The sequence below is a fragment of the Oncorhynchus tshawytscha genome, linkage group LG09 (genome assembly GCF_018296145.1).
Source record: "Oncorhynchus tshawytscha isolate Ot180627B linkage group LG09, Otsh_v2.0, whole genome shotgun sequence".
In the NCBI taxonomy this organism is placed as follows: domain Eukaryota; kingdom Metazoa; phylum Chordata; class Actinopteri; order Salmoniformes; family Salmonidae; genus Oncorhynchus; species Oncorhynchus tshawytscha.
The window spans coordinates 66,942,461-66,969,681 of NC_056437.1; the positions used below are offsets into that span (position 1 = coordinate 66,942,461).

A 27,221-nucleotide genomic window follows, 5' to 3' on the forward strand; every position below is an offset into this window, starting at 1 on the left:
GTTTAAAGGGGATGGGCCTAAATTACACAGTGGTTGTTACAATGTAACTGCAAGTTTATTATGACATTGAATATTTTTTTGCATGTGGAAACTACTACGAATTGAGTAAATTATTTGTTTTACCTTTATTCATCAGTTCTTAATGTTAATATTGATAATTCTGTACAAATCTTTATTTTCATCATTGTACCCTTTAGCTAAGAAGGGCATGTGCCATTTAGTTTACCATCAAAATCCTACATTTTTTTGGTTAGACAGAAATGCATGCCCAAAATGTTATCGCCCACTTTGATAGTCAAATGCAAAGTCGAACTTTAAAGTACAGAGGTCAACAGATTAGTAACAAAGTAAACACTGGTCCCATATGGAGACTTTCTGGCTGAGCTAGTTGGAATCCCAAACAGTTCCACGAGATCGTACACACTAAAGTTTTCATGAAATCAGATCCCTGAAACTTTAAGAGTAAACCTATTTGTATTATTATGACGTTACACTGTTTGATCTGGAATGAATCATCCAGCAACTACTTCAAATGGTTTTCCCATCATGATACATACACTCAGCACAGTTCTACAACTGATGTGTTAACAATCCAATGTTTTTCCTATTCATTCATTCACTTACATCCCATTTTCATGATATGTAGGTTTTAATCTCACGTCTAAAACATAACACCGTCAAATAGAAACAGGAATGTTAAGTGATATCCTGTACATTTGTCTCTGTAGATGTTGAGTTCTTCAATTCCTTTTTGTCCTTCTCTTTGGTCTTTAGAGTTTTGCTGCAGAGCCTGGTCTCTCCACCTGGAGTGTCAAGGAGGCAGCGGCTGGTTCATCTATGAGCCAGAACAGCTCACCGTGGCTGGGGACCACTCTGGCTGCAGGTAGTGCCGGGCCTTCCCCACCCTCCAGCACTTGCTGTGGGAGACCAAAACAGAAACTCACAAGTTGAAAGAAAACGCTCACCTGTCGTAGTATTATCAACAACCACAGAAATGCTCTCAATCCATTACTGTTGTACAGTGACAATTATTTTTGTGATTTAATTGTTTTTTTATAACAGTAAATGACAGGTAAACAATACATACAAATAACCAAATCAAGTCTTCATAGTGACATTACTTGATTCTTAATAGGTTAGGATCAGAGTGAGATATTATTGCATCAGAGAGGATGCCAGTTTGGAGGATAGGATACAGTACCTTTAGCACTGGTGCTTTGCTGCCCCCTGTTGACACAAAGACCACACAGCGGGCTAAGTTCACCATGGGAAATGTCATGGTCACACGTTGTGGTGGGGGCTTGGGCGAGTCATCGATTGGGGCCACAATTTTCTGGGTTTCCTAAAAGAGGGGTAAACCCAAAACACAAGAACAGTCCATACATAGCCAGTGGAGTGACGGGGCGGCAGGGTAGCCTGGTGGTTAGAGCGTTGGACTAGTGACCGGAAGGCAAGTTCAAACCCCCGAGCTGACAAGGTACAAATCTGTCGTTCTGACCCTGAACTGGCAATTAACTCACTGTTCCTAGGCCGTCATTGAAAATAAGAATTTGTTCTTAACTGACTTGCCTGGTTAAATAAAATGACTAAAACAACACATGCATGACAGGTATAACCGTGTGTGTAAATGAACACATAAAAAAAAACACAGTACTGGACAGAACCAGACCTAAATGAACTGAAAGGAAGTATCTAAAGATCTTTTTTTAAAAACCTTACACTGAGACACAACAAAATACTGTCAGTACATTCATGTATAGCACCATACCTTTGAATCTGTATTTAAACCTACTGGAAATTACAGTTGAAGTCGGAAGTTTACATACACTTAGGTTGAAGTCATTAAAACTCATTTTTCAACCAATCCACAAATTTCTTGTTAACAAACTATAGTTTTGGCAAGTCGGTTAGGACATCTACTTTGTGCATGACACAAGTAATTTTTCTAACAATTGTTTTACAGACAGATTATTTCACTTACAATTCACTATATCCCAATTCCAGTGGGTCAGAAGTATACATACACTAAGTTGACTGCGCCTTTAAAAAGCTTGGAAAATTCCAGAAAATGTTGTCATGGCTTTAGAAGCTTCTGATAGGCTAATTGACATAATTTGATTCAATTGGAGATGTACCTGTGGATGTATTTCAAGGCCTACCTTCAAACTCAGTGCCTCCTTGCTTGACATCATGGGAAAATCTAAAGAAATCAGCCAAGACCTCAGGAACAAAATTTTAGACCTCCACAAGTCTGGTTCATCCTTGGGAGCAATTTTCAAACGCCTGAAGGTACCACGTTCATCTGAACAAACAATAGTATGCAAGTATAAACACCATGGGATCACGCAGCCATCGTACCGCTCAGGAAGGAGACGTGTTCTGTCTCCTAGAGACAATCCCAGAACAACAGCAAAGGACCTTGTGAAGATGCTGGAGGAAACAGGTACAAAAGTATCTATATCCACAGTAAAACGAGTCCTATATGGACATAACCTGAAAGGCCGCTCAGCAAGGAAGAAGCCACTGTTCCAAAACTGCCATAAAAAAGCCAGACTACGGCTTGTAACTGCACATGGGAACAAAGATTGTACTTTTTGGAGAAATGTCCTCTGGTCTGATGAACAAAACTAGAACTGTTTGGCCATAATGACCATCGTTATGTTTGGAAGAAAAAGGGGGAGGCTTGCAAGCCGAAGAACCCTATCCCAACTGTGAAGCACGGGGGTGGCAGCATCATGTTGTGGGGGTGCTTTGTGCACTTCACAAAATAGATGGCTTCATGAGAAAGGAAAATTATGTGGATATATTGAAGCAACATCACAAGACATCCGTCAGGAAGTTAAAGCTTGGTCGCAAATTGGTCTTCCAAATGGACGATGACCCCAAGTATACTTCCACAGTTGTGGCAAAATGGCTTAAGGACAACAAAGTCAAGGTATTGGAGTGGCCATCACAAAGCCCTGACCTCAATCCCATAGAACATTTTTGGGCAGAATTGAAAAAGCGTGTGCGAGCAAGGAGGCCAACAAACCTGACTCAGTGACACCAGCGCTGTCAGGAGGAATGGGCCACAATTCACTTATTGTGGGAAGCTTGTGGAAGGCTACCCAAAATGTTTGACCCAAGTTAAACAATTTATAGGCAATGCTACCAAATACTAATTGAGTGTATGTAAACTTCTGACCCACTGGGAATGTGATGAAATAAATAAAAACTGAAATAAATCACTCTACTATTATTCTGACATTTCACATTAAAATAAAGTGGTGATCCTAACTAACCTAAGGGGATTTTTCTACTAGGATTAAATGTCCGGAATTGTGAAAAACTGAGTTTAAATGTATTTGGCTAAGGTGTATGTAAACTTTCGACTTCAACCGTATCTATAAGTGTCGTTAAAAGACATTATGATAGACTGAAGGATGGGTTCCCAGGGGGATTTATAAAATGGGCTGGTGAATGGGTGTGAGATTTTCTAATATTGTTAAAAGCCCCATATGTCAGTCTGACAGTAATTTGTGATCATGTATTCATGGCTTTGCACGACAATACATTTTGTTTCTGTCAACATGAACGCCTTCCCTTACATGTGTTAAACATAAATATTTGTATTCAACTAACTGTAGAGGGCTTATGGCTAATTTCCAGTTCAAATAACATGAAACTGGGAGAGGGCTGCTTCCGACATGTATGCTGAGGGTTTTCTGTTCTCCCATAACAGATGACAGTTATTCCATTATGAAAGACTAACTGATGAGAATAGTATCTAACAGCTTTAATTACGTCCAGACCAAGCAACGACTTTTTAAACATTTTTTTTTAACCCTCTTGGAGAACAGATGGAACGTCATGATCTGATCATCACAAGACCACATGGTTAAAAAAGAAAAAGTATCAGTAACATTGACGTAAATAGTTATCCTGTTTTAGCTCCTTCGATACCAGAATTACAACCTAGTGAGTGATACAGGCGGGGTTCCAGGTCGTCTGAGAAGATTGCTTTATCATAGAACATGCTAAACACTTCTCCAGGAGTTGTGAGATTTGATAATCTGGGCAACGCGACTGCAAAAAAAAAAAAAAGACAACCTGGGAGTCAACATGGAACGAGGCTACAGTGCTCACCTCCAGCAGGGGATGGTCTGGGAAGAGGGAACAGGTGTGTCCATCAGGCCCCATGCCCAGCAGCAACAGATCAAACACAGGGATATCCTCCTTCGGGAAGGCCTATATGTACATGTGAGACAAAATAATTCAAGGTAGACTCAGTCGAAATGACATTGCCATGAGCAGCACCGGAGATATTGAGGTGAGCGAGACACACAGTATCTGCACGGGTTCCCTTCACGCTGTTCACAGCGTGGTAGACAGGGCACCAAAACAGCAGAGAAGTAAAGTCTTGCGCTTCAATGCTCTTAGTTGTTATTGGAAATTGACCAACTATGCTGTTTACTTTTTGCATCTACGTCATATCACTGAGTCTACCTTCCATACCAAAATAGACTATAATATCTCAGTGTTTCATGTCATAACTTTTCTTTGTTTCGTAACCATACAAGTGATAAATTCATTGTGTATGTATATGGGTGCATGTGTGTGGGTGTGTACCTCCTTCAGTTTGCGGGCATAATCCTCAGCACACTCCTGTACAGATAAAGAGGGGTCAATCACCAGGACCCCACTGTCTGGGATGTTGATTTTGGAGAACAACTGATTCTGTTGACAAAAACAAAACATGATTGAATATAAAGAGTTAGGATGAATATAAGTGTATAAGTGAAGGTTTTAATAAAAATTAGATAAAGGTAAATGCCTTTCCCCCGAATTAAATACGTGTGCTTGCAGAAAAATACAGACATCGTGCTGTAGGATAAGAATATGCACATACACTGACTGTACAAAACATTAGGAACACCTTCCTAACATTGAGATGCACCCACCTTTTCCCCTCTGAACAGCCTAAATTTGTCGGGGAATGGACTCTACAAGGTTTCAAAAGCGTTCCACAGGGATGCTGGCCCATGTTGACTACAATTACTTCCCACAGTTGTGTCAAGTTGGCTGGATGTCCTTTGGGTGGTGGACCATTTTTGATACACACAGGAAACTGTTGAGCGTGAAAAACAATGCCGTGTTGCAGTTCTTGACACAAATTTAAACCGGTGCACCTGGTACAATACCCTGTTCAAAGGCACTTAAATCTTTTGTCTTGCCCATTAACCCTCTGAATGGCACACATACTGCACACAATCCATGTCTCAATTGTCCCTTTTTAAGCTGTCTCCTACCCTTCATCTAAACTGATTGAAGTGGATTTAACAACTGACATCAATCAGGGATCACATCCTTCACCTGGTCAGTCTGTCATGGAAATAACAGGTGTTCCTAATATTTTGTAGATTCATTGTATATTAATTGTCATCTTTTATGCATAGCAGGTTTACAGTAAACTGATTTTAATATATGCAGCTGCAGAGGCGAGGACCAGTAAACTATGAGATTATGTTACCTTGTACAGTCCATAGGTACTCTCTCCATCGTTGAAGGGAACCAGCCTCTCATCACAGAACCCTGCTAGCCAGTGGCTGCAGTCCAGGTCTGGCAGGGCAGGCAGCTCCTTGCTGAGCATGGACACCAGGCTGCCCCCTGAGAGGCCCAGGGAGAACCGGCCATGGTCCAACAGGGCCTTGTCAGCCCGAGATGCTACCAGGTGAGCCAGAGCTGGACCAAGCTCTGCTGCTGAGGGGAACACCACTACTCTTCTGCCTGACATCCTGACTGGAATAGAAGAGGGGGGAAAAGAAGGTTGAGGTAACATAAAACCGTTTATTGTATAACCAGTGATGCACTTCGTATACCAGCAAGGAGGAAGTGTCACTGTCAATACACCACATTGTTTTACAATTCACCATGATATTGCAGAATTTCCCCAATTCAAGAGAAGCGTGCCAGCTACGAATAAATATAACAAAAAAAGGCAAGAGTGGACTGGTCTATAATAATAATGTTGATGATGGTGGTGAGTAGTCTTCGGGGAAATTCACATCTCACTGTAGTCCGAATGTGACTACGCTTTACATTGCCTGTACATCAGACTAAGTTCAAATGTAACTAAGTTCAATTGAACTTTCTGCCTTGTAAAGAAACTTTCCACGTCTTTGCCGTGCTTAGTTTCAGACTGTGTAACCAGAAAACTGGTATAACAGTCGTATTTATCAGCATAATCTCACTGGTGCACGTTAAGTGTCCACTATGGTGCATGTAAGAGAGCTCTGCAGTGCCATTGATAGCTTGCATCTCAATCTGGAGAGTAGGTGAAGCTCACCAGTTCCAGACAGGTATCAAATTCAAACTATTAGCTCTAATAAAGCGTGTGAAAAAGCAACATTTTACTCAAAGTTAATCTTGTAGAATTACCTTCTCTTTTTTGTCGGCGAACGCAATTTTGCCACTCGCATCACTTCCTGAAACTGTTCATCCACTAGCCAATCAAATATCCAGGACCGCCCTGTTATGTTGAATTCTGGTAATTGTAGTGATTGTGATTGGCATAAATGCTGTGTGTGTTATGTGCACTGTCTTTGGATTTAAGCCTAAAAACTGTCTTTAGTACACTCTAATCGTCTTTGATGATCTGGATTGTATACGATATTAGATGTAATTCAACTAACTGATAATTAACAGTATGGTAACAGACTATGTACTACGTATAATAATTGAACCCCCTTTACGCGATATAGTTATGGTAGTTATTAAATGAAAATGTTCTAAAATTATTCTCCCAAATGCTTTTTAGATGCAAAGTTGCCACTTGTCTTTACTGTGATCCTTTGTGATTTCCCCTCCGATCCTGTAGATGGAACCATGCGTCTTTGTTGTGTACATGTTTGTACAAAGAACTCGAGGCACACATTGTTATATACAACAAACTAAATATTTGACAGCTCGTTGAAAGTAATACATACAGTTATCGGCAGATTTGAGTTTTATATAAATACGTTTGCCAAAATGTCGACAGCCTTTTGTTTTCAAGCACAGCTCGTTTCTGTCATGGACGCGTTATCAAAAACAGCAGTTTCAGAAATAAGCAAACTAGTCGACATCGAATCAAAGGTTTTAAAATTAGAAATAACGCGTGGTCGGAATGAAATAGCAACACTTACAGAGAAATTGCAGCTGATGGAGAATTTGTTTTGGGTCGGCGGGGGGCACAGGCAGGACGCAACGGCAGATACACGCACGAAAACGCCAACAAGAGTGAGAGATGGTTCAATGAACGATTATTGTGAAAGACCTCAGTCTGAGCTCAAAATAGCTGCAATCAAAAAAAGGTTTGCAAGTTGACCCTTTTTGAATATTCTATGGGCAGGTAATGTACTTGTGTGTGTGTGTGTGTGAATAGATCTGGGTCAAAGACGTGTGATGTGTTTGAGTCCCAAAAATGCACATTTCTAATTTGCTATAGTTTTTGACCCAGGTCTGGATTATACTGGCCACAAATAATAGCTATTAGAATGATTCTGCATGAAACCCTGTGCTGCTTGAATCCTGTGGCTTCTGCTTGCTCTTTGGGTTTAGGCTGGGTAACTGTAAAGCAGTTCTTGATAAATGCTGATGTAAAAAGGATTTTATTAAATACTTGATTTATTGATTGAACCCAACCCTTTTCATCTGGCAGAATTGAATCTATTTGTTTTCTTGTATGCTTAGTGAGAGTTCCTGGGAAAATATTTGTCCTCCCCAAGAGATGCACGTCATCCATCAGGTTGAAGATGGTGCTCTTGTTTTGGAAACAGTGGTACGTTAACTGTCATTCCTTCTGTCAAGTAGCCTTACTGTAATGTCCTTCTAGTTACCATTTATTTGCTAAGCTGTTGTTATTTGCCCTAAAGCCTACCACAGTGGTGAGAGACCAGCCTGAGTTGATTGTGATCAAGGAGGAACCTTCAGAGGTGGACATATGGGGTAGTGGGCCAAAGACCGAGCTCATAAATGAAAATGGTGAGTGTTGATGGATTAAAAATCACATGATGGCCTGTGTGCCAAATAGTACACTGTCAGGGAGGACAGTGACTTGTAATGGCATTGCTGAACAGTTGGGTAACCTAGAAGGTTGGGTAATATAGTGCAATAATGCAATAGGCAAAATGCAGAAGCATCGGCTTGTCTTGTGTAACTGAATATAACGGTTGAACTGTTTTAATTATGTTCTAAAAGATATACTTATATATTCCTTCCTGTGTCACAAACAGGAGCAGCAACATCACTTGATACAGCTGTTGGGTGTCTCGATGTGCTTCAGCATTGTCCAGACAGCTCAGACAACCACCCTATACTTACTGAGAGCCAAGTGAACCACAGCACTCAGCCCTTATCCGGAGTGCAATCGGAGGACCTGGACACGCATTGGACGCCACCTGCATGTTCACAGAGCCAGGATGTGCAGCAGATCACACTTGCTGCACAGAGAAGCTCCATAACTGGAAACAGCTCTGGTGGTATAACAAATGTGCCCTCTCAGAGTTTCAGTATGGCAAAGTCAAACATGAAGATCCACAGCCTGAGAACATCAGGAGCTAAAAGATTTGGCTGTATGCAATGTGGCAAGAACTTCAGGTGTTCTAGTCAGCTGGAAATACACCAGCGAAGTCACACTGGAGAGAAACCGTACCGATGCACGCTGTGTGGAAAGAGATACGCACAGAAAGGGCATCTTTATACCCACCAACGCACACACACCGGAGAAAAGCCATATCGCTGCCTCGACTGTGGCAAGAGCTTCATTCAAAAATGCACTCTCGATATGCACCAACGTACCCACACCGGAGAAAAACCTTATGTTTGTGTGAAATGTGGGAAGGGATTTACTAAAAACTGTAACCTTAAGAAACACATGGGTGTACATACAGAGTTTAGCATGCATGTTTACAGTGAGTGCAGTTTACAAGAGGACAGATGGACAAATAGACCTCAGCAGTACTAGTACCAACCATAGGCCTACAGCCTCTGCAGTGGATTTGCTGGACTTCAGCCATTCAAAGTTTTTCTCATAGGATAGTCTCTTGCTTTTCAGAAAAAATAAAGCTGTCCTATTTTTCAACATTTGCCAGGTCACTATTTTGCTCTCTGTCATTTTTATTTTATTCAAATGTAACCTTTATTTAACTAGGCAAGTCAGTTTAAGAACAAATTCTTATTTACAACGACGGCCAAACCCGGACGACGCTGGGCCAATTGTGCGCCGCCCTATGGGACTCCAAATCACGGCCGGATGTGATACAGCCTTGATATCGTTTTCCTAATTTGAAATAGGTTTTGGAGGTGAAATATAGCCGTGAAAGGAACAGCCGACCGCTTAAGGGTCTAGTTTTTTAAATTGGATCTAAACATTACCGCATTGGATTGTGGGATATTTGACCGTAAACCATGAATTAAAGCACAACAAAATGTGTTGTGACCTTTCCTTTCTGGATTTACGGTAAAGTATCCCACAATTCAAAGCGGTATTGTTTAGATTCATGAGCGAGGTCTATTCAGAAATATTTTTGAGAAGATGGGAAACTCTATCGCATTCGTATTACAGAGCCCATTGTCTACGCTGCTCATGCGTTGTCAATGAGCCGCGCGGTGCATTCCGGTCGATTCTGGGACAAGGAGAGCTCTCCTTCAAGGAGTGAATGGGAGTCAATTGGGCTAGCTCTAAACCCCCAACATTATCATTAATTTCGACAAGTACTACATTAAAAATATTTTCGGAGATGTGAGATAATTAACTTATCTGTAATATCGTATAGCTTTTGCATCGTACTTTCGAGGAAAATAGGCATACCCCGACTTTGAGAAGGGATTGCGTGACGATCAGTTTAGCAACCGCGTGACGCAGCATGACAACTTAAACGCGATTGGTCAAAAGTCTGATGGGTGAGGCTTTATACATTCGCAGTTCTTTGCCCAATGAGATTCCTATCTCGTAATTTAGCTTATCCCTGGTCTATTTCAGCTAGCTAGCCACCCAATCAATGTCTATTATTATTCCATTTTATTAATATCGCCAGCCTATCATACACGTTGGACTTAGTTTATTTTTAAAACAAAACCATGAATACGATGATAAATCGGGGAAGTTTTCAGACCCAGTTAGCTTCCATTATGGAAATGCTAAGCAAAGCTGCTGTGGTTGAAATCGGTAAACTTGTCGACGAGTGCTCGGCCGTTCTCCGTTCTGAAATATCCCAGCACATGAATGAGAACGAGGCATTAAAGAAGAAATGTTATCTGCTAGAGATTGAATTAAAGACGGTAAAACTCCACGAGCGTAAAAGGGTCATTGCCAACCGTTGTCAGAATGGAGTTCAGGTCTCGGGACAAATATTTACGCATCGAGCAACAGAGAACCGAGGTGAGCATTTTTAGACGGTAACGTTAGCTAGCTTGCTACTGTAGCCGATTAAAATACATTCCACGATCTACGAGTTAAGACTGGTGTGGGCAGACTTTAGATACAACTAGTGATTTCACCACCCAACGAATAACCCGCAATTAGCTGCACACATTGTTCTGTGTAATTGCGGGCTATTCGTTGGGTGATGTAAACAGTACATAGTTAGTTTTTGATAACTTTTTATGTGACATCGGCCAAACAGCCAAATAACGTTACTCCATCTAAACGTGACTCAATTCTCACTTGCGGTACAGTTCTAGAAACATAAAACCCTCTACTTTCATAATACATAAAAAAACATTTCACAAATGCAAACTGTTGCAGGCGACGTGTTTGTGGCGTCCAACTTCCGTTTACACGAAGGTGTTCCTAGACGCAGATGGCTAACGTTAATTAGCACAGGTACGCCTCTGTCTTCCAGTTGTTTTCCGTAAACGAGCGCTGTAACATGGACATTTGTCCGTGTCGGAACCCTAACCCTGTAAGTGTGTGTGGTAATTTAACCGTTTGTTAAACTTAATCTCAGCATTCAACATCATAGTCCCCTCCAAGCTCAGGACCCTGGAACGAAACACCTCCCTCAGCAACTGGATCCTGGACTTCTTGACGGGCCACCCCCAGGTGGTGAGGGTAGGCAACAACACATCTGCCACACTGTCCATCAACACCGAGGCCCCTCAAGGTTGTGTGCTTAGTCCCCTCCGGTTCACTCACAACTGCGTGGCTGCGGACGACTCCAACACCATCAAGTTTTCCGACAACATGATGGTGGTAGGACTGATGACTATGAGGCAGCCTATAGGGAGGAGGTCAGAGACCTGGCAGTGTGGTACCAGCACAGCAACCTCCCCCTCAACATCAGCAAGATAAAGGAGCTGATCGTGGACTACAGCAACAGAGGGGCGAGCATGTCCACATCGATGGGGCAGTGGTGGAGAGGGTCGAGAGCTTCAAATTTCTCAGTGTCCACATCACTAAGGAATTAACATGGTCTGCACATTTGTGAAGAGTGCATGACAGCACCTCTTTCCCCATCAGGAGGCTGAAAAGATTTGGCCTGGGTCCTCAGATCCTCAAAGTTCTACAGGTGCACCATTAAGAGGGTCTTGACTGGCAGCATCAACGAATGGTACGGCAACTGCAAGGCACCTGACCGCAAGGCGCTACAGAGGGTGGTGAGTGCGGCACAGTACATCACTGAGGCCGAGCTCCCTGCCATCGAGGACCTCTACACCAGGCAGTGTCAGAGGAAGAACCCAAAAATTGTCCGATGCCAGCTACCCAAGCGATATAGACTGTTTTCTGCTGCCGCATGGCAAGTGGTACCAGTGCACCAAGTCTGAAACCAACAAGACTTCTAAATAGCTAATCAAATGGCTACCCGAACTACCTGCAGTGACCCTTTTTTTGCACCAACTCTCTTGCACCGACTATGGACACATTGGACTCTACCCACACACACATACTTACACCCCGACATACACACTACATAAGCCCACACACACTTTCACACTCACCACATACGCTGCTGCCACGGTTTATCTATCCCGTTGCTTAGTCACTTTACCCCTACCTATATGTACATAGCTACCTTAATTACGTCGTACCCCTGCACATCGAATCAGTACTGGTATTCACTGTATATAGCCATGTTATTTTTTACAAGTTATTCACTGTGTATTTATTCCTTGTATCACTATTTTGCATTTTGGAAAAGTAAGCAAGCATTTCACGATTTGTCTACCCCTGTTTACGACTTCATCTCAAATACTTTTGGATTTGATATGACAATCTCCTCTTTGCCCACAAAGCTGCTATTCATCTTGCCTGTAGACAACTCTGCAAGCATGTATGTACTTCCAAAAACGATCTAAATAAAAATGTATAAGGAACCGAACATTTTTTTAATGTATTGTTTTTGACCAGAAGAGCTACCAATTGGCACCTCTTCCGGTCAAACACAATACTTAATTTTTTTTTTCTGTTGCTTGTTAATTTTTATTTAGACCTTTTTTGGAAGTACATCCTGGGCGTAACAGCAGTAAAGGGCGATAGTTGCTGCAGGGCAGGCATATTTGGTGAGTAACATATTTTAATGTTATAACGCTTGCAGAGCTGTTTACTGGGAAGATGAATGGCGGCTGGTTCAGCCACGGTCAGTATATTCATGATAGACATTCCCATTTTCAGAGAAGCAGTCTGCCCCCGCGATAGAGAGTGTCTTTGGTAAGGACTGGTGCATGGATCTATGGAGAGATGGGGAGTCAATCCCTCAGGATAAAGAGACAACAATTGGATCGGCCATCTTGGGCGATGATGGGGTCACTCAGGTCAGATTTATTAATATCCTTGAATGGTACATCTCTGCTAGCCAGGCTGTCCCAATTTTCTCCCTTCCCCTGACCTTAGTCCTACCCATTTGATGTTTGCAGATCTGTAAGGTTAAAGACCAAGCAATGTGGTGGAAGCTGAGTGTTTTATACCTATCCAGAGTTCAGATCAAAGGGTTAGGGCCTAGGGAAAGGGTTAAGGAGTGAATTGGGACTGGAAAGGCTTATACTCTTGGATCACAATGAAGGTTACAAAGGTGCTTCTGTTACATTCAGAATAAAAAAGGATAATAACAGTCTCTCACCTGTCTTGTGTAGGCAATAGACTTGGAGGACAATGAGCCTGACTTGGTGTTTATCAAAGAAGAGCTGTTTGAGGATCAGCCAGTGGACCAGCAGAGGGGACATGCAAGCAACAGAAAAAGTATGTGTGTCGTGATCATTGAAATTCGGGACAGCTCATTCATATGTAAAATAAATGACATCCTTTCATGAAGGAACGATGCAAGTTGCAATTGTAAGTCTCTGGATAAGAGTTGTATGCTACTATGACTTGTTAAGGAACTAGGGCTGTGGCGGTGATGACATCTTGTCAGCCTGTTATTGTCATGCGAAAGACAGCTGGTCTCACGATAATTGACTGTTAATTAACATAAATACGTTTAGCATCTCCAGGCTCCACTCGTACAAGCCTCTGATGCGTGCGTGCCTTTGGATTGTCTGCATTTTCAAAAGTTGAATCAATCAATTGACTATACACCGCAATCACAAATTCATTATTTTAGGCAGGTCTGAAGAAATGTTATGATATGAAGAATTGATTTGAGAAGAACAGAATGAGTTGGCCAACTGTATGTTATCTGGCTATGCACCATGCCATAGGCTTGTTCATTTAGCAGACAAGATATGCTTATAAGATCTGTGCCATTATTTTATGTTATTTTTATTATATTAAGAATATAATTGAAGTTACCTGAATAAAATAGAGTGGATGTGCGCATATGAAGTGGATATGTTGAGTGTAAAATGGATAGTAATTACCGCTCAGGAAGGAGACACGTTCTGTCTCCTAGAAATTACCGTACTTTGGTGCGAAAAGTGCAAATAAATCACAGAACAACAGCAAAGAACCTTGTGAAGATGCTGGAGGAAAGAGGTACAAAAGTATCTATATCCACAGTAAAACAAGTCCAATATCGACATAACCAACTAGCCTACCTGGTTAAATAAAGGTGGAAAAAAAAATATTTAAAAAAATAAAATAAAAACCTGAAAGGCCGTTAAGCAAGGAAGAAGTCACTGTTCTAAAACCACCATAAAAAAGCCAGACTACGGTTTGCAACTGCACATGGGGACAAAGATAGTCGTTTTTGGAGAAATGTCCTCTGGTCTGATGAAACAAAAATAGAACTGTTTGGCCATAATGACCATCATGTTTGGAGGAAAAAGGTGGAGGCTTGCAAGCCGGAGAACACCATCCCAACTGTGAAGAACAGGGGTGGCAGCATCTTGTTTTGGGGGTGCTTTGCTGCAGGAGGGACTGGTGCACTTAACAAAATAGATGGCATCATGTGGTAGGAAAATTGTGTGGATATATTGAAGCAACATCACAAGACATATCTGTCAGGAAGTTTAAGCTTGGTTGCAAATGTGTCTTCCAAATGGACAATGACCCCAAGCATACTTCCAAAGTTGTGGCAAAATAGCTTAAGGACAACCAAGTCAAGGTATTGGAGTGGCTATCACAAAGTTCTGACCTCAACCCTATAGAAAGTTTGTGGGCAGAACTGAAAAAGCGTGTGTGAGCAAGGAGGACTACAAACCTGACTCAGTTACACCAGCTCTGTCAGGAGGAATGGGCCGGAATGGGCCAAAATTCACCCAACTTATTGTGGGAAGCTTGTGGAAGGATACCTGAAACGTTTGACTCAAGTTAAACAATTCGAAGGCAATGCTACCAAATGCTAATTGAGTGTATGTAAACTTCTGACCCACTGGGAATGTGATGATATTCTGATATTTCACATTCTTAAAATAAAGTGGTGATCCTAACTGACCTAAGACCGGGGAGTTTTACTAGAATTAAATGTCAGGAATTGTGAAAAACTGAGAACATGTATTTGGCTATGTAAACTTCAGACTTCAACTGTATCTGTTGATGTTCCCTTGCAATCCATGTGTAATATGTGGTAGACTATGTATTATATAACGGCACAATCATCTTTTCTTCTGGCTTGGCCTCATATGGCCTTAAGCATACAGGTGTTTTGAATGAATAATTTCCTTGTTAGGCTTTGAAACATCCACAATGACCATGTTTTCCACTGTTTCAACCTATTGATCAATTTAAAGAAAAGTTCAATCTGTTTTAAAAGCACATACTGTTTTGATGTTTGTGATTTTCGACTGCATTTGCATTGTCAGTGGTTAGAGCCCTGAGTACCAGACCATTAGGACCTGATGAGTTAGCGAGTTGGGTACTACTAATTTTACTGCAGTTGTGACTCATGACTGCCGGTGTGGCAGTAATACAGTCACTGCAACAGCCCTATATGGGACTGGTTATTGAATTGTTTCACAGCTGTGGTGCCGGTATTGAGATTTGTTTTCATTTGTACTGTACAGGGAGCGTAGCTGTGGAGGATGCTCCAGCAGTAGAGCGAGCAGCTGCCAGTCAACTTCACCTATACAAGGGGGACTTGAACACATACCCTGCAGGCAGCCAACAGGTACAGCCTGACACAGAGCAGCCCACATCCATTGAGAGCCTCATGGAAGATCCCACTCTGGCTGGTCTGGTTGACCACACAGCAGTGCCTGGCCCTGACACAGCCGATGGGATGTACATGGACTATCCTCCCCGCAACACATACGCACCAAGAAACCGGCCAAGCCACCAGCAGGGAACTGGAAAAGACCTGAAGCAGCAGTTTGACTGTTTGTTTTGTGGGAAGAGCTTTGGTTATTTGAGCTACTTGAAAGTCCACATCAGACGCCACTCTGGAGAGAAACCGTTTGGCTGCACCGTTTGCGGGAAGCGCTTTGCTCAGAAGACGTACCTGAAGCTGCATCAGCGTACACACTCTGGGGAGAAACCTTACAGTTGTACAGAGTGTGGGAAGAGTTTCTCTCAGAAGAGCTCGTTGAATGTCCACCTCCGGAGTCACACCGGGGAGAAGCCTTATAGCTGTGTCGACTGTGGGAAGAGCTACACCTATAAACACGGTTTTAACACACACCAATGTTTCAATTAATTTGATTTTTAATTTACATTTCAACCTTGTTTTGAAAACTGGCAACTGAAACATCTTTATCCGTATTGTAATCATGGTGGTTTTCGGTAGGTCGATTTAAAAAAAAAAATGTTAAGTTAACATTTTTGCGCTACTGTGTGCCCTAATGAACATGATCAAGCTGTTACTCTTCACTACATGGCAGAGAACTGTTCCATTCAAGTTTTCACTCTGCTCTGTCTGTAGGATTGCACACAAACACTGCCTTGTTGTCCCACAATTGGCAAGACACTAGATGCCCCACTGTTAGATGAATAGACATTTTTGAAATATCTCTAAAGACATGTACTGTTTGTGTTAAACAGTGGTGGTCCTGATACCAGTTGTTTGTGCTACTGTGAAGAATGCCAGTGTAGTAGACCGGTCATGTAAACATGTGCCAAATAATTATCTGTACTCACATTACATTTGTATTCCATATGTTATAAAAATGTAAACATGGCAATGATTAAATGATTGAAATGGTATACCATTAATGGTGTTTTAATTATGAAACCAAACTAAGTTTACAGTAGATGAATATATTCCAGAAAAACAACTGACACAATCATGGAAGCATTATGTACAAAACAAGTACAAAATGCACTGCTGGGAACAGAACTTGAAAACATCCATTTAATGATATCTTATGTAATTTGTACCAACGTATAGAGGACAATGCAGATACAGTGCCATCTTGCATCAAACATTGGCAGGTTAATTCCTTGAGCCTAAAATATAGAACAGGCTAGTGGTAGGTAAACATTACAGTACTTATGAATTGTGCAATACTCATGCGCCACGTTCTTTGCAAAATAAAACTTCAATTTACTTTTATTGTAGGTAAATCATAACATGTTAGTGTTGTAGCGAATTCAGATAAATAAAGCCTACAACATACTGTAGTGTATTTGGGGGGGGGGGGTGGACTCCCAGGTCCAGCGTCCAGATCCATACCCCTTGACAAGGTCGCTAGGTGACGTGTTAAGGTCGCTCCAATATTGTGAAGTATGACATACACTAGACAGTATTTGGTTCTCCAGTTGAGCAGAGCAGGCACACAATCCTTTAAAGGGGCAATCAGCGGTTCAGATAAGAGGCCTCCCCACCCTTTTCGGTAAAAAGCTGAGGGCTGGGCCTGGTGAAATGTAGGCTAACAACTCAAATTCATAGAGCTATTGATGCAAGGACTGACCATCAAAATGATAGTTTTATCCATGTTTTGAGGCTATTTAGGGTGGCAGCCTAGTCATTAAGAGTGTTGCCCTAGTACACGAAAGGTCACTGGATCGAATGCCAGAGCTGACGAGGTGAAAAATCTGTCGATGTGCCCTTGATCAAGGCACTTAACCCTAATTGCTCCTGTAAGTCGCTCTGGATAAGAGCGTCTGCTAAATAACAAATGTGTTTACTTTGTTTATGTTGGGTTCTGATGGGGTACAACAGTTCAACTAAGCTCATGAGGCATTAAGTTATATTCTTCAACAATAAATGAGTACATCATTTCTAAGTCCCAAAATAGATGTAGCAACTGCAGCTTGCCCCTTTAAGTCAAGAGTATTGCAATCAACCAAAAATACTTCATTTATTTTTATGAACAGTCATGTGTGTTTGGAGCAGTTGCTGATTGACGAAAGACAACTGACACTTAGAACATTTGTGCACTTCAGCCTTCTTTTTCTTATTATCTTCCTTTTGACCGTGAGCTTTGGCCAAGTGCTGAGTGAGGTATACTTTCTGGGTGAAACCAATTTCGCATGTGAGGCATTTGTACGGTTTCTCACCAGTGTGAAGGCGCATGTGACATTTCAGATTGCCCTTCTGTGTGAATCCTCTCCCGCAGACAGTGCACGTGTGGGGTCTCTCTCCCGTGTGCACCAGGTGGTGTATCCTCAGGCTTGACGGACAGCTGAAAGACTTGCCGCAGTAATGGCAAAAGTACTTAGAGCTGTTCGAGGCCAGATAATCGGGAGCAACACACTTGTGTTTTTTGAGCTGAGTTTTCCCAGGATAACAGTTCTTACACACACTGCAGTACAGCGATTTGTGAGATTTCATATGCATCGTCAGATGGTTCTGCCGTAAGAAAGTCTTCTTACAAATCACACAACTTAACTTGTTTGTGTCGGATTTACTATGGGAGTGCAAGTTAAACCTATTAAAGTAACTGAAAGTCTTAGTCTTCCCAGCAGTCTTTCCAGCTTTGCTTTTTGACTTTGCTAAAGACTTCTTTGCATACGTTGGCTTTGTGATGTGTTCATCTTGTCCTTCGTTGGGCAACAGCTCGGTATCGTCTGGTAGGAACTCATTCGTCTCATCGTCCTCAATGGGAAATACATGTTCGCCATATTCCTCCTCCACTCCGTCGATGGATATGAAACGTAAAGTGTGTCCTGTGGAGACATCCGTAGTTGACATCTCCAGTACCTGTTTATCCCGTCTCCCTGGCCTGTCCTGGCGGAAGGAATCAAAGGATGGATACTCATTGGAGGGCCCTTCTCTTCCATTGTCCAATAAGTCATCATCTCCTGAAGCAACAGAGAAAATACAAAAAGAAGAATACACATACGAGTTGTGGCTTCGATTGCCTGTCCACCTATTCATGAAAAACAATGTCCAACCTCCACGATGACCAATTAAGAGAGGGTCACAGTGTCTTATAACTGTGCATGTCATCAAAAGCATACAGTTAAACCTATGCGATTTAGCACTACACCAGCCAGGCAATTCAAACATCTCACTTTAACTATGCCACTTTGTTTACATACTCATCTCATATGTATATACTGTACTCAATACCATCTACTGTATCTTGCCTATGCCGCTCTGTACCATCACTCATTCATATATCTTTATGTACATATTCTTTATCCCCTTACACTTGTGTCTACAAGGTAGTAGTTTTGGAATTGTTAGCTAGATTACTTGTTGGTTATTACTGCATTGTCGGAACTAGAAGCACAAGCATTTCGCTACACTCGCATTAACATCTGCTAACCATGTGTATGTGACAAATAAAATTTGATTTGATGATTTGATTTATTAAAACCCCTAACAACTTACCGTCTAAAATTATTGTTGGTCTTTCCTGTTGGTCTCTGCTGTTTATGATTTCCACCTCAAAATCCTCCTCTTTAACGTCAGCTTGGCCTGAAGGCACCCCTATTGACTATGAGAATAAGACAAATATTTTTAGAGCCACTTGAAAAATGCAGACACTAACTAACAAAATGCATTGAAGGAATAAGACTTCTAAACATGACAGAAGGGGTAAGTGTCAATAATTTAGGGGAGCCTCTGATTCACTCATTTCAAAGAGCTGGACATCCGACTGCATGTCCTCTGGTAAGTCTGTGTCCTATGTTGGTTTCCACAATCCTGCCTAGTGCTTTCTCATATCAGTGCAGATGAAGAACAGCGGATGAGGCAAGGGAAACTGTCCTCAGTCTACTCACTCACTTTGGCAATGTGTTGCGGACTGTTCTCTGTGCTGTAGGGATCCCCATGGTTCCATAGATCAAGGCACCATTCCTTCCCAAATATTCCTTCGATGGTGGGGGACCCGTTTAGCCCTGGAAGAGAATGCAGAACTGAATTGGCACTTGGGAATATTGTGTCAAACACATTGAAAACAGTGGCCCCTATAGGACGAATAGACTAAAAGGGAAAGGAATGAAGACTATAAAATCCCCATTCTGCATGCATTCTTGTCAACACAACATGCATTCTCCTCCTTGTCATGGATGCATTATCAAAAGACCACAACATACCTCTGTCTATTCTGGTGATATTTTCACCAGTTTGAACACCAACAGAGCGATAGTTTCCAGCCAGCTTGGGAGCTGTGCTTTTCACAATTGTCAGTTCACTTTCCAGATTATGCAATTTATCAATAAGAGCCTCATTTTCTAAAGAAATTCCCGCGTATTCGTCGTCAACCAGTTTGCACACATGAGCCATTGCGGTTCTAGACAGTATTTCCATGATGGAGGACAGTTGTGTGTGAAAAGAAGCGAGTTTAGACATGGCTCTGCGTTATTGTCCAAACACCGTTTGAATTGATATTAAAGTTGTTCAAACTAACCAAATATCTCGTAAATTTCGAACACAAAAAGCCTACCTAACCCAGCTGCTGAACAGAATCTAACTGGGAACAAAAACAAGAGGCGATGGAAATTCAATTTCCGGCCGACGCAAACGTATGACGTGAAACAGATTAAAATAGCATACATGTGGATAAAAATATGCTTTGTTAACGCTAACATTTTATAGTTAAACGGAATACATACCAATAATTTGATTAAACATATAGCACCGTAGTAAACGCTACATTTTAAACCTTTATTATTCTGTGGGGCTGTGACCCCATCTACTGGTCCAGAATTATATTACTGTTAAAAAAAAATGTTAAAAAAACGCTCCACATCAGTAAAAGGAAGTACGCAAATCAGAGGAAAAACAGATTTTTAAAAAGACAATCTGAAAATGACAGTGAATGCATATGGTCAAAAAAAGCTAAAATGTACTTATTTGAGAAGCAACACTTTATTTCTACCTTTCTGAGAATCTGAAATGTTGGTGAATTATCCATCCATGACATTGTGCTGTACAAAAATGCATTTAATTACATCCCTTAATGACACAATGAAAAAATGTCTCAGTGATTTGACAAGAGCAACAATGCATCACTAAATAATTTGTGGATTATGGCTAGAAGGGATACAGCTTTTGTCAAATGAACGTCAGATTTGGCTTCTCGTAGCAGGTTAGGAGAATTTACGCAGCAGATTAGGAGAATTACGGTTAGGAAAAGGGTTTGGGTTATTGGTGCTAATTTGGGGATTTTGAGCTCGTGCCCAATTGACTCCCATTCACTGTTTGAAGGAGAGCTCTTCTTGTCCCAGAGTTGCCCAGAATGCACCGCGTGGACCAAGTGATTGGTCGACAGTCTTCTGGGTGAAGCGTTATACATTCCCCCATTCATTGCCCAATGGGACTGCTGTCTCATCCTTTCTCTAATATCTCTGGTACAGTCTCAGTTCGATCCCTTCCCCTTGGCCCTAACCCTTTGACACTTGCATATATGTAAGATAGAAGCAATACGGTGAAAGATTTACCCCTAGCTACACTGCTTATACCTATCCAGATCCTTTAGACATGCCAACATTGAGGGGTTAGGGCTACGGGGGGGATAGATAGGGAGCAATATGGGATCGGATGTCTGATGTAACAGACAGGCTAGTGGCTGGATGCAGGCCTCTTCACTCCCATGACCCTGAAAGTGCTGCTGGCAATCTTCTCGTAGAGCAGGAACGTGAGGGCAGCGGTCAGGACAGTCTGTAGGAGTTTAGCTTCCAGGCCTTTGAACAGGCCCAGCATGCCATACTTCCTAATGGCGGGAGAGAGTGTCGAAAAACAGAATATGTAGGAGATGAAGGCATTGGCTGCGTTCCAGGTAGTCTTAATTGCAATGGTGCTGCACATATGATCAGATCTCACAGCGCCTGGAGAAGTGTTTGACATCTCAGGAAACACATGAATATGGTATAAGAATCCTCTGAGATGCACAGCACGACGGCAATAAGACAACCTGGAACGCAACCACGGACTAAGTCTGGGTGTGGTAGCAGTCATGGTGCTTGGTAAATAAAATGTTGAAATAAGGTAGGCAGGTGTGTGTGTGTGTGTGTGTGGACCAACCTCACTATTGATCAGCAGGTGCATCACACTTCTCAGGCTGTTGACAAGTGGCGATCCGCCTGTGTGCTGCGTGTGTTGACCAAACTGAGAACGAGAAGCAGATAACGAGCAGTGAAATTAACACACGGAGAGCTTGCTCCACTGGAATAACACTAAACATTGGGACAGCCCAATGTTTCACAGCAGAGCACTAAAACGCAACCTCCAAACTGGCGGACACACTCATACACAGTCACAGGACAGACAGACAGCCCTCACAAAAGAGTACTACAGAATTACTACACAGAACCTATTTGTGCATTAGCGGCAATGCAGAGACTTGTAGGGATTGTGTAGTGAATGTGTAGTTTACACACTACTCAAGATACACAAGTAGAGTTTTGTGGTGCTCGGTAGGAAAACAGTAGTGTCTCCAGTCGTAATCAGGTAGAGAGTTTTACTACTTGATGTTGGTAGCCGAGCTGTTTGCTAGCACCATTGAAATGTAGCTATATAGCCCCTGTTTTCGGCATGCGAGTTAATAAGAAGGTGTGTTTGTATGCAGATGTACAGTATGTTCATACTGGTATACTTACCCATTCTACTTACCTCTTTTGCCCTGTTACCAAGGAGGCCCTTGACATAAGAAGACTGGAGGCCATTGTTGGTAAGATTAATATTGTTTCTCAAATGTTTATTTGTTTGTCTTATGTGACTTCTGTTAGCAGAGGATTGACAATGGCTTATAATTGTTTGTTTCTTGTACTTGTCTTTATATTCTAAATATAGATAAGGATGAACAAAAAGTGTAAATATCTAATTTAATATGTAATTAATGTAATATTTTTGCTATTACATTTGTATAAACATTTCTTGTTTGATGATATAACTACATGTGCACTAGTCTAGTAGAGACACAGTAGTGACACAAGAAAATGTCAATAGTGATTTTGAATAGGCAAACAGTTGTAAATGTGTCAGTCTACATTTGTAATTCAAAAGGGTTTATGTGGGAAATGAAAAGGTATCAGGAGCAAATCAGTACTGACACAACACTACACACTGAATGTGTAGGCATTAAGTAGTAATTCAATAGTGAACATGTAGGAATTGTGGTAGAATGTGTAGGTTTTAAGTAATAGATACCCAAAAGCTCAGTAGTTACACAGTAACTAGGAAATACGTAGTGTTCACAAGTCTTGAAGCGCCTCATTTTATCACTCATTACTACTTGAATAACAACAGAAATCACTACTGGTTTACTACACATCTCAAACAAATAGCAAAACCAGGTTGTGTAGATATTGGGTAGAAGTGATTCAGTAGTACCTTTTCATGAGGAACATTCACACAAACACACATACACACACTGTTCTTACACTCAGGATGGACTGTACAGTCTGTAGTGTGTATGTGACTGTGGTGGCCACTGCTTTGGCTATGGCACCAATCAGAAAGATCTCAAGAGACACCAGCTAGAGAAATGGACAGAAACAGTATCAGGATCAGTTAGTTCCAGAATAAATAGGGTTGGGCAGGTATATAATACAGCATACCAGGGTATTTTTATATATTGGAGGTATGACTTCCAATACAATGGAAGTGTTTGTTAATGTCAATATGTGTACTTTTTAAATCAAGATGTGTACGGATGCTTATTTATAAAACCCTCTTAGGCCTCACTCCCCCCTATCTGAGATATCTACTGCAGCCCTCATCCTCCACATACAACACCCTTTCTGCCAGTCACATTCTGTTAAAGGTCCCCAAAGCACACACACCCCTGGGCCGCTCCTCTTTTCAGTTTGCTGCAGCTAGCGACTGGAACGAGCTGCAAAAAAAAATCAAACTGGACAGTTTTATCTCTCTCTCTTCATTCAAAGACTCAATCATGGACCCTCTTATTGACAGTTGTGGCTGCTTCGCGTGATGTATTATTGTCTCTACCTTCTTGCCCTTTGTGCCGTTGTCTGTGCCCAATAATGTTTGTACCATGTTTTGTTTCCACCATGTTGTTGTGTTGCTACCATGCTGTGTTTTCATGTGTTGCTGCCATGCTGTGTTGTTATCTTATGTCTCTCTTTATGTAGTGTTGTGGTGTCTCTCTTGTCATGATGTCTTTTGTCTTAATTTTTTTTTTTATTAAAAAATTTAATCCCAGCCCCCGTCCCCGCAGGAGGCCTTTTGCCTTCTGGTAGGCCATCATTGTAAATAAGAATTTGTACTTAACTGGCTTGCCTAGTTAAATAAAGGTTAAATACAAAAAATAAAAGTACTGGTTGACAGATACATCTAATGATTCCTCTTTGCTTTTCTGTTATACCATTTTTTTTGGTAGTGAGGGAGGACTGAAGGGCTTTTTCCCATCAATGAGAATTCAATTCCCATCGATAATTTTACCCAGTCTTTGCAAGTAATCCCTTCGCCCCCTCCCATTACCTCTCTGTGAACCAAGCTTCTCATCTGCCTCTTCAAGCCCTCATAGATCATGAACTGGACAGCCGGGTTGAGCACCAGCAGGAGAGAGGGGAATGTCCCGTTCCACAGGGCCCCCACCCCTTCCTCCTCAATGATCTGCACCAAGGCATCTGAGGGGAGGAGAGAGGGACACCGTTTACCCTAGAGACAATCTGACATAGTGACAAATAAACCAGACTAGGACAACAGTAGTACAATGTGTGTTTGCCTGTGTGTTTGAAAGAAATATAGAAAGCGAGAGAGAGAGAGAGAGAGATGATGCTGGCTGAAGAGGCAGTGGGCACAGGGATGGAGCTAAACTTGTCCCCAGAGAGACAGACATTATACTGGCACACATCTACAACTTTATCTGTTTCCAACACTCATACTGCAGCTGCCTTTACCTATGATGCCTGAGTAGTTAGTGGGACGGAGGTCTGCATTGCGGAACTTTGCCCCCTGAAGCTTGAGCCGTGTGTTGACCACCCACAGCGGAGTGGTCATAAACACGTTCACTGCACCTGCAGAGAGATGGGGAGAGAAAAAGCTCAGAATCATTCCATGACACTGTTTAAGTGTTATTACGTATTAATAACTTGGTAAGTTAGTTAGCATCAGCGTATGGGTCTTTAGGGTCTTATGTTGGCCTACCTGCAGTGGTGCCCATTAGCAGGTCTCTGCTTGGAGTTGACTTGTGTCCCCGGAGCCAGCTGGCTCTCAGGCTGTGGAAGCAGTAGAAGTAGATGAAGTTGGAGCAGCAGAGACTGCAGATCACTGGGAGCCAGCCCCTGTAGGGCGCCAGCCTGTAGAGAGGACAGGCAGGGGGACAGACACAACCTCAGGTGATTCTGTTCAAATACAAAATGGCTAAAAGAGCAGAGAGAGAAAGCAGAACGAGAGAAAGACAGAGCTTTTGTTAACTAACAACCCCTCTTCCTTAACAATCTCTGACAGAATGGCCTTCCTCTTCTCATTCACTACAGAAAAAGAGGAACAGAGAGAATAGACATGAGACTTGCACCGAGATATCTTATGTCCTCTATTCAGTTTGCCACAAAGGCGTAAAGATATAGCTAGCCTTACCTTGCAGCCGTAGTCTTGCAGTGTCAAGTGGGAAGAAAACGGTCACACTCCCTTAAAAACATATAGGCCTACTGTCAAATGTAGGGTCTTCAAAATGTGAACATTTGCTGATATTAGGCTAACCTTATTTATAGGGGATACAGGTTTGGCAGTATTGGCCTGTCAGATAGCAATTTAAAGAAATACTGCCCCTTGTTTTCATGTAATGCAGAGAATCTGCAATAACCTATTCTAAAAAAGGCAATGCACATAAACAAAGTTAACTTACCACTGCTCCTGCCATTGCATGCACCAATCTTTCATACGAGAAAACTTCAGCAAATCGAAATTCTCGAGTGCTCATTTTAATTGCGGGAGATACAAATGTAAACTTGACAGTTTTGTTTGCATTCCACTATGTAAAATAGTTAGGGAATAGAGATAGTAAAAAATAAATTTAAAAAATCAGTTCCTTCCAGAAAACATCAACGCGGCTGAATGCTCTTATGGGTTTTTCTCATAGACATTAAAACCATTTCCCCCCGAATGCACTTCGTACTCATTTTACATTCAGGTCGTTCGTATAGCCAATGGTACATATATTCCCTTTCTCAATAAGGTGATTGGACAATAGGAGATGCCGCGTGTTCATTTTATTGGCTTTTCCAGTTGTCACTCAAACAAATGAAACGGCAGGGCTGCCTTCAGTAGGCATTAACGTTCTGGAACACTCAATTGAACGGAAACGTTGCTGTACTGAATGACCAGTTGAAGAACGGGGACGGGTTGTCATACTGTACTGTATTTGGTTAGGGAACGCTGTCAACAGTACCACTGCCCTTTAAATACACTCATTACTTCAAGCCACACCCACCAAACCGGAGCAAACGTACCTCAGTCGGTTCAAGAACGTTTTGGGTAAACGTGTCGTTCAGTACAAACCGTTCCGCAACATAGCAAACGCTCAAGCGAACAAAACGCATCTCAGGCTTGTCCAGATACAGTACCACAGACATAACAATGGTTTAGTTATAAAACAAAAATGTGGACTAGGCTGCTGAGGGGAGGACTGCTCATAATAATATTTGTAATGGAGCAAATGGAATGGCATCAAACACATGAAACCAGGTGTTTGATTTATTTGATACCATTCCATTAAAACTTCTTCAGGATCAGTGTCCCTTCCACGGGACGGTTGAGCTAACGTAGGCTAATGCGATTAGCATTAGGTTGTAAGTAACAAGAACATTTCCCAGGACATAGACATATCTGATATTGGCAGAAAGCTTAAATTGTTGTTAATCTAACTGCACTGTTCAATTTATATTAGCTACTACAGTGAAATAATACCATGCTATTGTTTGAAGAGAAAGCACAATTTTGAACATGAAAAGTTATTCGTCAATAAATTAGGAACATTTGGGCAGTCTTGATAAATAAATAAAAAATGCAATGGTTCATCAGTCTAAACTTTGCACACACACACTGCTGCCATCTAGTGGCCAACATCTAAATTCCACCTGGGCTGGAATAATACATTATGGCCTCTCTCTTGCATTTCAAAGATTATATATTTTTTGTACATATTTGTATTATCTTTTACTAGATCTGTTGTGTTATATTCTCCTACATTCCTTTCACATTTCCATAAACTTCAAAATGTTTCCTTTCAAATGGTACCGTATGCATATACAGTTGAAGTCAGAAGTTTACATACACCTTAGCCAAATACATTTAAACTCAGTTTCACAATTCCAGACATTCAATCCTAGTAAAAATTCCCTCTCTTAGGTCAGTTAGGATCACCACTTTATTTTAAGAATGTGAAATGTCAGAATAATAGTAGAGAGAATGATTTATTTCAGCTTTAATTTCTTTCATCACATTCACAGTGCGTCAGAAGTTTACATACACTCAATTAGTACTTGGTAGCATTGCCATTAAATTGTTTAACGTGGGTCAAACATTTCAGGTAGCCTT

The 27,221-nt window shown here is 41.6% G+C and overlaps 4 protein-coding genes across 7 annotated transcripts; 2 read left to right on the plus strand and 2 right to left on the minus strand.

Annotated features, from left to right (window-relative positions):
- Window positions 1-106: 106 nt before the first annotated feature.
- pgls (6-phosphogluconolactonase) lies at window positions 107-7,286 on the minus strand. 2 transcript variants are annotated; one of them, XM_024432837.2, is made up of 6 exons: window positions 7,164-7,286; window positions 5,510-5,778; window positions 4,609-4,716; window positions 4,126-4,227; window positions 1,202-1,342; window positions 107-917 (listed from the first exon to the last, which is right to left on the minus strand). In XM_024432837.2, exons 2-6 carry the CDS (start codon window positions 5,771-5,773, stop codon window positions 771-773), a joined length of 762 nt encoding a protein of 253 aa, XP_024288605.1. In that variant the 5' UTR covers window positions 5,774-5,778; window positions 7,164-7,286; the 3' UTR covers window positions 107-770. The 2 variants fall into 2 exon arrangements, with proteins under 2 accessions (XP_024288605.1, XP_024288604.1); XM_024432836.2 differs by lacking the exon at window positions 7,164-7,286 and adding an exon at window positions 6,418-6,556.
- LOC112258450 (zinc finger protein 502) lies at window positions 6,684-9,102 on the plus strand. 2 transcript variants are annotated; one of them, XM_024432821.2, is made up of 4 exons: window positions 6,684-7,331; window positions 7,711-7,798; window positions 7,893-8,001; window positions 8,253-9,102. In XM_024432821.2, the coding sequence occupies exons 1-4, from the start codon at window positions 7,009-7,011 to the stop codon at window positions 8,981-8,983; spliced, it is 1,251 nt and encodes a 416-aa protein (XP_024288589.1). In that variant the 5' UTR covers window positions 6,684-7,008; the 3' UTR covers window positions 8,984-9,102. The 2 variants fall into 2 exon arrangements, with proteins under 2 accessions (XP_024288589.1, XP_024288590.1); XM_024432822.1 differs by having other exon boundaries at window positions 7,281-7,369.
- Window positions 9,103-9,578: 476 nt separating this feature from the next.
- On the plus strand, window positions 9,579-16,536 carry LOC112258451 (zinc finger protein 24). 2 transcript variants are annotated; one of them, XM_024432823.2, is made up of 5 exons: window positions 9,579-10,399; window positions 12,448-12,519; window positions 12,632-12,771; window positions 13,090-13,195; window positions 15,397-16,536. In XM_024432823.2, exons 1-5 carry the CDS (start codon window positions 10,099-10,101, stop codon window positions 16,023-16,025), a joined length of 1,248 nt encoding a protein of 415 aa, XP_024288591.1. In that variant the 5' UTR covers window positions 9,579-10,098; the 3' UTR covers window positions 16,026-16,536. The 2 variants fall into 2 exon arrangements, with proteins under 2 accessions (XP_024288591.1, XP_024288592.1); XM_024432824.2 differs by lacking the exon at window positions 12,448-12,519 and having other exon boundaries at window positions 9,597-10,399.
- On the minus strand, window positions 16,532-26,196 carry LOC112259169 (peroxisomal membrane protein PMP34). The gene is made up of 12 exons (XM_042327868.1): window positions 26,184-26,196; window positions 25,263-25,313; window positions 25,105-25,156; window positions 24,831-24,982; window positions 24,584-24,700; window positions 24,162-24,310; window positions 23,102-23,197; window positions 21,744-21,827; window positions 20,599-21,432; window positions 19,503-19,615; window positions 19,107-19,212; window positions 16,532-18,571 (listed from the first exon to the last, which is right to left on the minus strand). The coding sequence occupies exons 1-9, from the start codon at window positions 26,194-26,196 to the stop codon at window positions 21,391-21,393; spliced, it is 756 nt and encodes a 251-aa protein (XP_042183802.1). The 3' UTR covers window positions 16,532-18,571; window positions 19,107-19,212; window positions 19,503-19,615; window positions 20,599-21,390.
- Window positions 26,197-27,221: the final 1,025 nt, after the last annotated feature.

Excerpts from the sequence above, each read along its gene's own strand:
- pgls (XM_024432837.2), bottom strand. The coding sequence starts at position 5,773 with ATGTCAGGCAGAAGAGTAGTGGTGTTCCCCTCAGCAGCAGAGCTTGGT. Across the intron at positions 1,343-4,125 it reads CAGACCATCCCCTGCTGGAG|GAAACCCAGAAAATTGTGGC; the intron begins GTGAGCACTGTA and ends CCCCTCTTTTAG. Across the intron at positions 918-1,201 it reads GCAAAGCACCAGTGCTAAAG|CAAGTGCTGGAGGGTGGGGA; the intron begins GTACTGTATCCT and ends GGTCTCCCACAG.
- LOC112258450 (XM_024432821.2), top strand. The coding sequence starts at position 7,009 with ATGTCGACAGCCTTTTGTTTTCAAGCACAGCTCGTTTCTGTCATGGAC. Across the intron at positions 7,332-7,710 it reads ATAGCTGCAATCAAAAAAAG|TGAGAGTTCCTGGGAAAATA; the intron begins GTTTGCAAGTTG and ends TTGTATGCTTAG. Across the intron at positions 8,002-8,252 it reads CGAGCTCATAAATGAAAATG|GAGCAGCAACATCACTTGAT; the intron begins GTGAGTGTTGAT and ends TGTCACAAACAG.
- LOC112258451 (XM_024432823.2), top strand. The coding sequence starts at position 10,099 with ATGAATACGATGATAAATCGGGGAAGTTTTCAGACCCAGTTAGCTTCC. Across the intron at positions 12,772-13,089 it reads GCGATGATGGGGTCACTCAG|GCAATAGACTTGGAGGACAA; the intron begins GTCAGATTTATT and ends TGTCTTGTGTAG. Across the intron at positions 13,196-15,396 it reads ACATGCAAGCAACAGAAAAA|GGAGCGTAGCTGTGGAGGAT; the intron begins GTATGTGTGTCG and ends TGTACTGTACAG.
- LOC112259169 (XM_042327868.1), bottom strand. Across the intron at positions 24,701-24,830 it reads GCTAATGGGCACCACTGCAG|GTGCAGTGAACGTGTTTATG; the intron begins GTAGGCCAACAT and ends ATCTCTCTGCAG. Across the intron at positions 21,433-21,743 it reads ACCTGCTGATCAATAGTGAG|GAAGTATGGCATGCTGGGCC; the intron begins GTTGGTCCACAC and ends TCCCGCCATTAG.